At 48.4% G+C, this 14,063-nt stretch overlaps 1 protein-coding gene across 1 annotated transcript; it reads right to left on the reverse strand.

The window, feature by feature from the left end:
* Positions 1 to 2,688: 2,688 nt before the first annotated feature.
* Positions 2,689 to 12,003, reverse strand: LOC144101535 (uncharacterized). The gene is made up of 4 exons (XM_077634704.1): positions 11,793 to 12,003; positions 10,996 to 11,264; positions 9,711 to 9,910; positions 2,689 to 3,163 (listed from the first exon to the last, which is right to left on the reverse strand). Exons 2-4 carry the CDS (start codon positions 11,236 to 11,238, stop codon positions 2,890 to 2,892), a joined length of 717 nt encoding a protein of 238 aa, XP_077490830.1. The 5' UTR covers positions 11,239 to 11,264; positions 11,793 to 12,003; the 3' UTR covers positions 2,689 to 2,889.
* Positions 12,004 to 14,063: the final 2,060 nt, after the last annotated feature.

Below are 14,063 nucleotides of genomic sequence, written 5' to 3' on the forward strand. Positions count from 1 at the left end.
TGCAGCGGTTAAGAATGATGCGTGTGGCATCGTTAAGGTTATTGTCAAACCTGAAAATGTGGCTTCCCTCGAAGCTGGGGCCGAGCAAATTTTTAATACATGAAGCCAAAATGCATGCTCTTTCAAGACGTTTGCAAGCAAAGCATTCTCTGCTGCGCCCGCAACTCGTCAAAAGCGCCAAAATTTTTCGGCACACAGTGCTGTGGGTAACAGTGTTTTCGAAAAAGAACAGATATGAATATTAATTACGGTGAGCTACAGGTCTCACAATAATTAAGGAGCCTAACAAAAATAGGCACTAAACTACTAAACATTCGTTAACGCGCCTGCTATTTAGCATGCCATCGCTATATTGTGATTTACTACATTAATGAAAATGCTATTGCCCAAAAAAGCGCTCTTCAAACTCAAATATCTTATTTTCCAAAATTCTGTGAATTCTTAGGTAAAGCACCCTGCATAGCTATACTGCTATGTGGGCCATTTTTCCCGAAGGTAATTTTAGCAAACTTTTCGCTGAAGCGGGCAGCCTAGCAAAGTCACACGCACTCCTCAGAGCCGGCGACTTCAATGCGAAGGACCCTACCTGGGGCTACCAGAAAGGCGAGAAAAAGGAGCAAGAGATATGCGTTGCAGCAGAAAATACAAACTGTACCCTGATAACGGACGAGAATCGGCCAACGCGACTAGGCAACAGCGTTGGCCCCGACAACTGTCGAGGCTTAACCTTTGTTAGGGGAGCGCGGCAGGCCGAGTGGGAGAACCTGCTGGAAAACCTAGGAAACGACTACTACGTGCTAAAAGTAACGCTAGAGGCAGAAAACATAAAAAAGAAGATAGTAACAGACCACATCACTGTCTGGGACACTTTCCGAAGCAATAGCAGACAGCTACAGGGAGAAATTACCTCAATAGAGGAGTGGAGAACGCAACTCAGACATACAGGAGCAAAATACGCAGGGTATGGACAGAACAGTAGCCAGCCGGAAGTGGACCCACGGCTACTCAAGCTATGGGAGGCAAGACGCGCACTCACGAAAAGGTGGACGCGGCAGAAACTAAACAGGAAGTTGCAAAAGAAGATCGCGGAGATTACACAAAAAGCGAAGGAGTACGCGACACAGCTGGCCAGGCAAGGGCGGGAGAAATTCAGCAGCTCGCGGAACGGCACGCTCAGCACTGCCAAAACATGGCGCATACTCAAGGCCCTCATGGACCCAACCAAGACAAAAGCAGAAAGCGGCAAAGCCGTACAAAGATTAATTCACCAATTCGATGGAACGGACGAAGAGATCCTCGCGGCGGTCAAAAAGAAGTGCTACGGCACTGAGAAGCCACAGGGATATAAAGAGGAGCGCGTATCGTACGAAAGTGTATCGTACGAAACTGCGCCGGCGTGTTCTGCCGCTATATTTTTGACCACATAACTCTGTCTTGGCGCTTTCCCTTTCGAGCCCGTTTTGCCATGAAGCAGGGTCAATATACGGTTTTTGCCTGTTCTGGTGCTTCTTCTTGGCTATGCGGAGAAATGTGCTGGAGGTGTCGTTGCAATATCTGGGTCTAGGTTTGAGCAGCCCTAAAGCCACATGACTGCGCCGGCGTTCAAAATTTTTATCGGAATCACACAGACTGCCATGCTAAAGCTTCCATCCATCCTACTCCAATACGCGGACCTCGTGATGCTCAACCACGCGTGTAATCGTCTACCTTTTCCTTTTGTTTTGTCCTGCGCCTTCTCACAATTATGACTTCCGAATCTTGGCCCATCCCCAAGTATGTTTACGTGCCATTCGCTGCGTGAATCAACGTTTTTTTTTTGCAAAACAAATCTTTCACAATTGAAATTCCACTACTCCACGTTGCGGATTCATATTCTGCTTTTATGCTTGGGTCATTGTCTCTCTTCGTTGTAATGCTTTGACTAAACGTACCGCATGGCGATATATGGGAAATAAGCACAAAGTGATTTCTTAGATAGACGTACCTCTAAGTGAACTTTGTTTTTACGGGTGCTGTGTATACTGTTTTTACGTGTCAATATGTTTAAAAATGATGGGTGACCATGCGAACTGATGCGATGGAGATGAGACAGCAGGGTGTCTTTTCATTTCACTCTGCTTCTTTTCGCTCTGTACATTTTGGCCGCTCTAGCAATCCCTGTTTCCACCCAACCGGAAAACACTAGTTCTGATTCTCCACTTCGCTCACTAACGGCCTCCCCTGTACACTCCTTCACTTCTGCTTACATTTCGAGGTTGAGCCTTTGCAATTATAGCGGACTTTCCCCCTCTTCCATAGAGCAAACTGTTGTGCAATTCCGGAGCGGCGTAACGATGTCAGGTCATTGGTACCTCTACACGTCGCTTGGCGCACTAACCCACTAAGTGGGCTACCCTTTTCCTCTACTTCACTCCACTCCGTGCGTTCTCGCCTCAACGAACGCTACTTCCAGGCGCTTCGTCTGGTGGTGTAGTAGCGGCGCAGCTGCAGATTTGGCTTCCGCACTCAAACCTGCTTACGGACAGAGAAGCGCCGGCTTTGTGCGGTATAGATACTCTTACTGCTGGCACAGTAAATCTGGTTCAAGAAAAACAGTCCAATTTGCTAGTCAGTGTTGCCCCCCACCCTCCCCGACTGGCCGAACCGACTGACGACATCAGAGGTACAATTCACTACGACGTCCCCCTGCCAAATTCTCTTTAATTTCTTCTCTTCCCTTCCCAGTATATATGCTGATGATAACTGAATTGTTTATAAAATGAAATTAGCGACGCAATAGTGCCGGTCACTGTCCAGGCCAATCCTGGACGGGCGCCGCCGACACCAAGAAGCCACCACAGTGGCTCAGGCTGCCCCCGCAGAACGCAGCTGCGGATACTGGGCGGGAGGTCAGCGCACGTGGTGACGCCGCCATGCCGGTGCAGGACGCTCAGCGCTTCCTCGGAGCCCTGCTGCATGCCCTGATGTCGAGCGAAGGGCGGTGTCACGGGCCAGCTCCAATCTCACCAGTGAAGAGCTCTGCCGCGCCAAGCGCACCTCCTGGTGCTGCAGGGCTGTTTGGAGGTGCTCTTGCCACACGACAAAGGACACCATTGCCCCAGTGTGGCACTGGCTGATGCATCCGAAGACGGCACGGTCCTGTGGCTGGGTTTGCACACTGCGACTGAAAGTGGGCATGCATTCTCCGAATTGCGATAGAAATATTTCTGGGCGTCAAAAACAGCATCATTTAATGTGATTTCCGAACTCTTGTGCAATTTTGTGGCTTCAATTTTTTGTTCAGACTACATACTTTTCCTATTGTACAGTTATGCTTGAGCTGCTTTTTGCGTCATCTTATTCTGCATGCCCACTTCACACAATGATCCTCTATGGAGCCCATTATGACTTTAAAAATAAATTACACATAAATAAATAAAACTAAAATGCTGCGCTGCTTCTGGTATTATTCCCTGCGGTTCCTGCGTTTCTGCAGCGATGTTAAGGCTCTAATCGTTGTCACCTCCGAAAAAACAGCTTTGGCTTAAGTGACCTAATTTAAAATTAGATATTCTCTGAAAGAGCTGTGCTGGAAGTGCAAGGGCAGGAAGGAACAAAATTTTATAACCAGCGCATTTCGTGAAGAACAGTTGCGAGAACATCCAGAGTTTATTGGCATAAATTTCAAGAGCGCGACGATACCTGCCGCAGTCACCGGCAATAAGCCAGGTGTTTCCTTTGTATCTATGAACTCCATGAATATAACCCCACCCTCTGGGACTGTCAGCCATTCATGTAGTATGCGCTCTGTAGCGCATTCCATTACCCAGATTTCGCCTTTTAAATTTAGGCTTCCTAAGCAATGCTTTCGTAAAAGTACGATATTAAACCACCTGCATGAATACCTTGTTAATTTACGTAGTTTAAAGCGTCAAGATTCACGGATTACTGCTATGTTAACACGTTGGGACAATCCTCTGAGAAGCTGTGAATTTAAATGCAAAGGCTTTTTATGAAAAGATTCAGAGCAGGAAAATGGCTCTCACTAGTGGTTTGGAAGGAATACGAATGAAAAAATTGACATCTTTTCAGAACTCAGCACTATAAACACCAGCCAGCTTTTCTTTCTTCTGAGAATTATAAGCTACACAGGGCAACTTTGACCATCCCTCTTTGTTTTTAGTTTTCTGCGGTGAAAACGACGGCACCATCTCTGAGCACTCTTCACGCTTCACACAAAAATACGAGGGCCCGATGGATCGCCTTCCATGTAGGTGCAAGGTACTCGCGTCGCTAGACGTCTCGTCTTTCCCGTGTGCGTTAATCAGCGCTAAGATTTACCCAGGCAACGCTTGGGCACGACAGAGTATCTCGCTGGAAAGGGCAAGATGTGAGTACAAACCGGCAGTGTATGCCTTGCGTCTCATTACATGTTCACCAGAGAAACTGACCAACGCGAAAAGGAACGGGTACATCTGCAAATAGCAACACAAAATTGATCGTGGAACACAGCGGATGGTGGAGGTCTTTATTTCAGAAACCCTCCTGCAGAGCTTGACGCACCTGCAAAAACAGATCCCCAAGAAACACAGAAAAGAGAGAAAAGAATCCTTTACGCCACCTGTGCAGAAATACTGGTATCATTAAACGTGATAAGATACCGGAAGTTGCTCAGCCTATTCTTAAAGCTCCTAGCTGCCTGACGATCCAGTCGCTGTTCAGACCTCGATAAGTGTTCTGGACTTCTTATTCAGGACAACTCTGGTGACCAATAATGCCTTACCTCCAGAAATTGATCGCTTGTGCTTCTGGGCTCTACGATGGCGTTTTTTTTGTTTTTAGACTGTGAGAGTCATCCGCGGACGCAGAGATGCGGCTTTGTTTCGAAAAGTTAATGCATCCTACTAACTTCTTCAGGGAGTAGAGGAGGAACAACTTTATTATTACAAAAGTACATAAGGTCCTCAAGGGTAGCCTGGCACCTGTCCAAGAGGTCACGGGTCTGGGCCTCACGAAGCGCTCAGTCTACTACCCATGTTGGGCCAGCTGGTTGAGCAAGCCGTTGTCCCATGAGGACGGGGATGGGTTCGGTATAGGGGGAGCTGCCATGGGTTGGGGGACTCTTACATGCCTTGCATGACGGTGGTCTCTGCTGCCCCACATGTTGAGCAGTGCTGGAGGGTCATGTACTGACCTGCTACCTGTAGTTGGGCATGGTGGAGTACTCAAGGTTTGTGCAAAAGCAAGGCATTCCTACTAAGCTGCCGCACCGCACGTTTTTAGCGTAGTATTAGTAAATGTTCCATTAGAGATCAATGTCACTAGTTGTTACGGCGTGATATATGTTGATTGTTGGTCCTTTCATTACAAACTTGGAATTTCAATGCTAATTCAGCTGTGAATGACAATTAATCTAAATGAAAAACATTTCTTCCGACTTAAGCCTTGCTGACATAGTGCGGCAGGATGGCCACATTACGTCCGTACAATTGCGATTAACGTTTACCGAAAAAGAGAATCTTTGCTGTCAGTATGAAAAAACCTAGTAGTTCCAGCATACGGCTCGCAAGCAGGAGGCGCCTTGTGTAGAGCGAGTGTTTTCCAATGAGTGGTACACGCTTTCCGATAAGCTCATGGCTCTCGGAATCTCCAATACCGTGAGCGAACTGATCGAAGCAACCCTCACTGCCCAGTATGAGCGGCTCTCACTCACACACGCTGGCCGAGCGGTACTGCAGCAAGTTGGGATCTCCCCGCCGAGATCGGCCCCAAGTTACGCTGAACTTACATCGGAATATCGCCTAAATCTCCGCATTCCTCCCATTCCCAAACGGATGCACCCGGAACACCACGCCGAGAGACGGGCCGACCGGGTTCGTCAGTTCGAGAAACGCTTCAGCGGACGTCCGGACGTCACGTATACGGACGCCTCTTACCATCCATCGAGGCCAGCGATGGTGGCGGTAGCTCTCGCCCCTCACCGCAGCTGGTACACAGCCTGCAGCATTCGCAATGCAGAAACAGTCACCGCAGCTGAGGAGGTTGCCATTGCGCTCGCGCTAGCCGACCCTAATACCAAAGTCGTCATCAGTGACTCTCAACAGGCTATTCGCAATTACGATGCTGGCCGTATCTCTTGCCAGGCGTTACACATTCTACGTTCTACAGCACCCTCTTCCACATCTCGCTTACTTCTTTTGGCTCCAGCCCACGAGTCGCTCAGCGGAAACGCCCAGGCACACACTCTCGCTCGAGATCTCAGCTGCCGAGCCGAGAGTATGATCAGCCACCCTGCTTCCGCTGACACTAATATCCCACGCGCTTCTCTACTCACCACTTACACGGACATACTCCAGCACTACCGACTCCAAAGGTGCACATATCCTCCCGCACACCGCGATCTAACAAGACGCGAGGCCGTCCAATGGCGCAAACTACAAACTGGCAGCTTCCCACACCCCCTCTTATACAGCAGGATATTTCCGGAACAGATAGCCCCCATGTGTAAACACTGCTCAACTCCGGCCACACTCATACACATGGTGTGGACTTGTACACATTACAACACAGACAACGCAAACACACCAGAGACGTGGGAGTCTCTCCTGTGTACTTCCAAGCCAGCAGACCAACGCTGGCTTATCCAGCGCGCGGTGGAGGCCGCGGCATCCCAAAGGATCCCCGCCGACCTACTCTAAGTCAGCGCAACCGGACCTTTGACTGGTCCCCTGTTTTTGGGCGCAATAAAAGAGTTTACCTACCTACACGCTTTCCTGCGGCCAAATGTTTGCCTCTACTGAGGTGAAATGCCTGGCGAAAGGGCATATGCACAACCCTATCCTCCTTCGACGATTCGTACATCCTGGAAGGCCATAATTCGGCATAGTGCGGAAAAGCCCGATTGTTTCCTCAGTGATGTTGATAATGAAAAATCTCCAGCTTTACACGTCTTCGACACTCAAGAAAAGAGATACACCGAAACCTTCCCCCCGGCAATGCCTTACAGGAGAACTACCCCTACTAAATGCACAGCAGTTCTCAGAAACAGGTTGGTCACCTCAGGTTGGCAGGTTTCTTTAAGTAGATCCTGTTTTATTTCACTGACTCTCTTCAAAGAAATCTAAAGCAAAAGGAAGTTCCAGAAATGAAAGATGTCTATTTGTGAGAAAAAAACCCTTGTAGAGGTTCCTTACACCAACGCCAAGCCTAGGATAATCACAAAAAATGTTACCATGAGGCAAAGTGTAACGGTCTTTTGAGCGCCATGGAAGCCTTGCTGTACGCCCCGATTGCCGTTACGAGAAAAGTACATAGATTTAAAAGAAGAACCATAGTAATTTACGGACTGAGAACAGCATACTTAAGGGAGGACGCGGCAATTCAAGTCGAGCTTTCCTGGACACCGCATTGAATTGTAGGGGAGCTGTGGAATATTGTAACGTATTGTTATAAACATATCGATGGCAATGGTGTAACCTTCCGATGCGCACAAAAATGTTGCTTTGAAAAGTTTGTGGCGCGCACTCCCTGTGCCACAGAAAACCGCTGGGATACGTTTTTAACAATAACTGAGGCAAGTGCAGAGTATTGTAAGATGCTGTTATGAACATATTTATGGCAATGATCCAAGTCTCCGATACGTAACAAAATTCTACTTTTAATGTTTGTCCAGCGCTCGCATCGAGTAGTTAATAGTGCTGTAGGAAACCAATGGATGCGGTTTTGACAGTAAATATGAGACAACTAAAGGCGTAGCGAGTGGGGATCTGCAGATATTTTAATCGTGACGGTTGAGTCTTACGATATGCGAAAAGTTTCGTTCACAAACAATTTCCCGTTGAAAAACTCTCATTCAAAATTTCTGGGTATAAGAACTATTTTCTTTGTTTATGCATGAAATGTTACTGTATTCGTTCGAAATATATAACCTCGATTGAAGACTTCACGGCATCTGATATTAGGCTAGATGTTATAGTTTCCAAGCGATGACAACTAATGCACTCCTTATGTCAAGGCGGGATTATTATATCGTTAAAAAGAAAGCGTACTAGTATTTCTTGTAAGCATGTTAAGCACTGTTCTGTGGATTGAAGGTAGATGAAAATTGAGCTTTAGCGGTGATCTTTAGATCAAAACATATTATATAAAAATTCTTTCACAGATTTGTTCACAAACTCTCACTCGCATACACGCTACCACGGAAACATACGCGGACGCATATAAAGTAAGAGCTTTTTTCACTCTTCAGCATGCCAGGAGTCAAGCACAAAAATCATAATTAAGTTGTTGATTTTTATCAAATGACGAAGAGATCTGTAATATCGACTGCAGAAAAAGTGCAAGCTGAAAAAATCAAGATCGCAGTTTATCTTGGATTTCTGGAAAAAAAAGTCTCAAATGCTCAAAATCCTTGTGAGCAGCGCGCCTTACTAAAGTGCAGCGCGATAGTGCACTGGCGAGGGCCGCCTCGGCCAATATTCAGTTGGAGAATAACGAGCGTCTTAAACGCAACAAAACAAAAAGAAGCAGTTGCAGCTGAAATATTGCAGTATTTGCCAATCGCGCACAGTGAAGGCGAGAAACACTTCACCGAAGCAGCCCCGCATAATTCCAAGCTTCATAGGAGACGACGCATGGGCGTGCCGCTGGAACTTGACGCGCGCCTTTAAGCTAGCCGGCGATGGGCACGCTCCTCAGCCAACGTAGAGGCGACCCCGTTTCTGAAGGAGCGTACTGCAGCGCTGCTTTTTCTGCGACTTGATCGGGTCGTTAATTTCTGCTTTCGCTGAGTAAAATGCGGCATTGGGCCACCGGCAGCTCTGATTTCTCCTCTTCACGGTGAAACCGACGACGACGACGGTGCTCTGTCGTCGAAACAAGAGAAATTCGCGATGCGGCAGAACAATCCGGAGAACGAGTTGCTCCCAATTTTAGTGACGACCAAACATAAAAAAGGATGTCTTGTTAAGTTCGTACTGTATATTTCACCACATTGTTTCGTCACAAAACGTATGATCCGAGGCCACGACGGAAAAATTGAAAGATCGAAAAATTTGGCCAAATTGGTCATTTATATCCAGTGTCTATCATTAAATTAGTTCAAACGGAAAGCACATATGCCTAAATAGTGCTCAAAACGAACACAGCTCAATCGCACAACCGGTTTTAGTGACGCCGGCATAAAATCAAGCTATATGGGGACACGTGTCTTTCACGCTTCTGCGATTAAGCAACTAGGATCCGTGTGAATGTCCGAGGACTGAGTGGCGATTTCATGAAAACCGTCATTTTTGTACAGACTCCTCGGTTAGCACGTAAAATGGTATCGACTTTCCTGAGGCGGATGCAGATTGCTTTCAGTCATTTTTTGTTGTTTGCGCTTGACGGTAACTGATGTGCGGAACATCATCGCATTCCACGGTGGTAATGTTTCAGAAATTAATACATCATTTGGGCTGTAGTAACATAAATCTATTGTCCTCTTTTCAAATACGCGTTCTTTTTCCCTCTAGTTTTCTTCTAATGCCCATGTTGACGTTAAGTGCTCCTTGAGAATCTTGAGGAGTAGGGCAGCTCGGTTTTACGCTTCCTATTGAATACGTAGCTGATATAAGAGCTGGAGGGCAAACGTGGATTTAGTTCACTCTTAAAAGATGCAGCTCGAGTTAGGGCGCTAACCGCCGGGCAGCCGGAGTGGAAAAAGAGTCAAAATTAGAAGATTCTTAACTCACGCGAAGCCTGGAACCAGGAGAGCTTTTTGCTGGCGCCTGTCCGGGAAGTGGTACAGCCAAGGCCGGTAGTCGCGGCAGATGTTCCAGGTTGGGCAGCCATGAATGCCACGACTGCGGAGCTGGCTAAGATCCGTTGTGAGGATTTTCTTTCCCGGGTGGCAGTGCAGGTGGGTTGCAGAGAGGAGGCACTCCTCGTCCTCCTCGAAGAGCGAGAAAGAAAAAAGTTTATCCCTCACCGAAATTGAAAAGAAAGAATGTCCTTCAAGAAAGCACGCAATTCAGAAGCAAGCATCGAAAACCTGGCATTGAAAATTATCGCAATTTTTAATTCTTCATGCAAGGATGTTTATATTTTCATTATATATTCTACAAGACAGGCCATCTTCTCGGAAGCCATGCGGCCGTGTAAGGCCGAGACGCGCCCCTGGAATGTTCGGCACGTTAACCTCAGCACAAGGAACGAATTTGAGCCACTATAGGATTGACTGACAGCAGCAACAACTACGGTGTTGAAGTGGACAAGAAAGCGAGGTCGCGTGGCTGCGCTATGATTTTTATTGTCAAGCACAATGGACGGTGAGAGTGATAGCGTGGACGGCTGCGCACTCTGAAGCCTTACTGCCACAGTTGAAAGTCAAGCCAGCAAGCGTCGTGACGGCAGTAACAAGGCTGCTGAATCAGCTATGTAGAAGCAGCTTATTGCGCTTTACAAATAGCGACTGGAATAGAAAACAGGTGTGCTTGCCGACACGTCTCATTCATTAGTTCAGTGTAGGTCGTTCCGTTTCGTATTGCGCTGTTAACGTTGTCATTTATCAAGAAGCAAATACCGTGTTTGTATTGCATGTTCTCTTGAACTACAAGACTTGCTCGAAAATAATGTGTTCGCAATTCCCGAAGACGCGAGTGTCGCACAGGCATGAACGACCAAGTCGATTCCACTTAATGTGCGCATGCATTATACAGACTTTCTTTCCTTTGTATAACTTCCACTAAAAAATACATTTTCAAGAATGTTTTATGCTCGAAAGTCCTCATGCAAGCATGCTATGGAGGCCTCAGCAGTACGAATCGCCATTAATATGCCGCTTTTGTTAGTCGTCATGGCCACTCACTCAGCCGTTTCATATAAATGAATTTTTGCAGCGCTTTCTTGTGGCGTCGTACTTCAGAAATCCACTCGTGAATTCTCGAATAGCGCAGTCCTCTCTTCATGTGGCAAACACCATGAAAGGACGTGAGCTACACTTTCCACCTTCGTAGGTCCCTTCCTACATTTCCTTACTTGTGCTATGGCTGCATCAATAGCCCCCCTGTTGTCCAAGGCTCCTTTGAGATGCATGCCGAGTACACTCCCAGCGGCGAATGCAAAGACAATCAGGTGTTCCTCGATGAGGTAAGAGCCGACCACCGCCACCCCACTGCCTGGGTTATCCTGATCCACCCGACGGGGTTGCGGCTGAAGTCCAGCCAGGCGGTCTTGCCACAGGTTGTGCGCGAAGAGGCGAACTTCGTGTTCCGTAGCCATGGGAGTTTCGGTCGTTGTGTTAGGGTCTGCAAAAAATTGGCTTAGGTTCAACCGGGCTGAAACTAGTAGACGAGCGAAAGCTTGATTCTGCATGGCTTCGCATGGTTAGACGAATACACATGGTTCGATTAAAGTGTGCAAAGAGGGGCTTGGCTGGTGTTTTCTGCCAAGGCTTGGCTGTCGTGCTCAAAGGTAAATTGAGCAGTTGAGATTACATGTCGTCACATCAAGCGATCCGAATCTTAGCTTTAAAGGTCAAAGTCAAAGGTCAAGTGACCATTGTTCATTGGTCGCGTGGTTGCTGGTCATTAGCTATGACCATACAATACGCGCATATCGTGGCTCACAGTTACACATCGTTCGTCCAGGGGGTGTGTACTTGGCTTGACCTTGGCCGGGCTTCAAGGTAAAACGAGCGAAGCGAGGCGAAACTCTGCAGTTGCACCTCGAGTAGATAGAGCTTTCGCTCCAAAGAGCACCGATATTTACGCACTAAAAGAGTTGGGCTTCAGTGCACGGAGCAGACAGAATAAACTCGCAATGGGCAACCTTACCTTAAATACCGACGACGCTGCCGCGTGGATTCAGTAAACGCCAGAACCGGGTCCCGTAGCGCGGTAGTTGCTACGACGCCCGTTGGAGCATTCTTGAACACCGGGACCTTTTCAGAGATCTTGATGGGGTGGAATAGAACGGGTTGTCGTCGGTGGCGAGCGCTTCGCCAGCCCTGCAGTTGCAGAGTCGCGAAGCAAGGCAGCCTCAATGGCGGTCAGCAAGCGTGTTGTCTTCGTTTTCGTCACGCGTGCACTCGCGCTAGTAATTTCCACGACAGATGTCCGGCGATGAAAGCGCTAAAAAATAGGAGCTCTAAGGCAGTCGTTAAAAAAGTACCAAGAGAATGTGAATGAAGTCCAAGTCCGTCCACGAAAAAACCCGATGGATAGGTGCGTAGCCACACATTTAGAAATAAAGGAGTACTGTAAACGGCTTCCGATGGAGCAGAATCTTGTCCCATATACCGCTTTTTTTCCAGGGCTGCTACCCTGCTGCTGAACCAGAGTTCATCGACTGCCGTCTACAGGAGCGGAGCGTATATACTCCCGCTATTAATAATAATACTAATTGGTTTTTGGGGAAAGGAAATGCCGCAGTACTGTCTCATATATCGTTGGACACCTGAACCGCGCCGTAAGGGAAGGGATATGGGAGGGAGTGAAAGAAGAAAGGAAGAGAGAGAGAGAAGTGCCGTAGTGGAGGGCTCCGGAATAATTTCGACCACATGGGGATCTTTAACGTGCACTGACATCGCACAGCACACGGGCGCCTTAGCGTTTTTCCTCCATAAAAACGCAGCCGCCGCGGTCGGGTTCGAACCGAGGAACTCCGGATCAGTAGGCGAGCGCACTAACCACTGAGCCACCGCGGCGGGGTACTCCGGCTTTTCTTTCTTCTACTCCCGCTATTAGAAAACTTTGGGGGAAAAACATCTGCATATGAGCGGGGCGTCCATCCGCCGAACTTTCCGTCGCGAGCCGGGCGGGCTACTTCCAGAGCACCGGTGGGCCGGCTGCTGCAGCTTCGATGCAATGGTCAAGAACCTTCCCGGAGCAGACACCCAGCGCCGTAAGCGCTGTATCGAAACATCCTGGTTGGCTGGGAGTAGTGACGTCATCAGATACGTCACCAGAGTTAAGAAATTCAATTGGCTGTAGCCTTATCTAACAATAAGACACCTATCAACGGCGGGAAAGGCGCAGCGAGGGATACTAGTGAGGAAGAGAGCGACAGTGCGTTAATCGTGCGTCAGTGCGCCGAGGGAAGTGGATTGGTCGGCGCGCATTGTCGGAACTGAAACAATCTGGACGCAGGAGACGGCTAACACGCCTTGAGTAACCTCGTGAATAAGCCGGGTCGCGCAAATAGGGTTGCTGAGGCCTAGCGCCAAATCCCGGAGCGGAAATGATGCGTCAAGCGCGGCAAGATCCCGCTCTCCGTGCCGTCGAGACCAGCTAGAACCTCAATACTGGCAGCACACGGCTCTCCGTAACCTGTAACCCATGACCACATGCGGCATCAGAATAACGCTACACTCTGTGGAAGGTAATCAGTAGAAATGGTGGCCAACCTCATGAGGTTTCGACTTTCTGAGGTCGACCAGAACCTCAAGGTGACCTCAACCTCACGCCGCGAGGTGGAGATGACGTGAGGTCGGCGACGGCTCGAACTTTTGTATGTGAGGTCAAGAAATCAGACCTCAGCCTCACGCATGATTTTAAGGTTGAGTAAGGACGTCATTCGGTGAGGTCGAAATTTTTTGCAGTTGCCGCGACTAACTTCGAGCAGTACCGCTTCTGAAATAGAGTTGGAGCGCACCACTGCAGTGTTGATGCGATGAGGCTTGGTGTTCGGTTTCCCCTGTTTGGAGAACCGGATGCCACAGTCCGCTCTTATTTCGTATTTCAAGGGCGGACGGGAGAAGAGGCATCGAGCAGGGAGGAGCAGTGCAGTAGCACGCTGATTGGAGTACTTGTCCCGCCACTGGAACAGCCACTGCGCTTCAAGAGCAGTAAGCCAGGTTACCGCGTCTGTTTTACCAGCATTCCCCGCGTGCTGGACGACGAACTAGATCTCGAATCAGAGGTCATACTTCTGCTGCGACTGCTATCGTCGCCGTCGTCGAATAAATACAGCACCTCGGCAAGGCGATGCCACTCTTCCGTCGCTCCCGCAGACTCATCTGGCTCAAACTCATCAGATTCTCCGCAGCCAGCCGAGCGTTGACGCTTTGCAGCTGCTATGTTCGACGCCACCGATGACGAAAAAGA

This window comes from Amblyomma americanum, chromosome 1 (assembly GCF_052857255.1).
Source record: "Amblyomma americanum isolate KBUSLIRL-KWMA chromosome 1, ASM5285725v1, whole genome shotgun sequence".
In the NCBI taxonomy this organism is placed as follows: Eukaryota; Metazoa; Arthropoda; class Arachnida; order Ixodida; family Ixodidae; genus Amblyomma; species Amblyomma americanum.

What these genes read in the sequence shown, in the direction of transcription:
- LOC144101535 (XM_077634704.1), bottom strand. Translation starts at nt 11,238, where the DNA reads ATGGCTACGGAACACGAAGTTCGCCTCTTCGCGCACAACCTGTGGCAA. An exon ending in TTGATGCAGCCATAGCACAA is followed by an intron (nt 9,911 to 10,995) that starts GTAAGGAAATGT and finishes TCGCTCTTCGAG; the next exon opens with GAGGACGAGGAGTGCCTCCT. An exon ending in CTCCTGGTTCCAGGCTTCGC is followed by an intron (nt 3,164 to 9,710) that starts GTGAGTTAAGAA and finishes GCCCACTTTCAG; the next exon opens with TCGCAGTGTGCAAACCCAGC.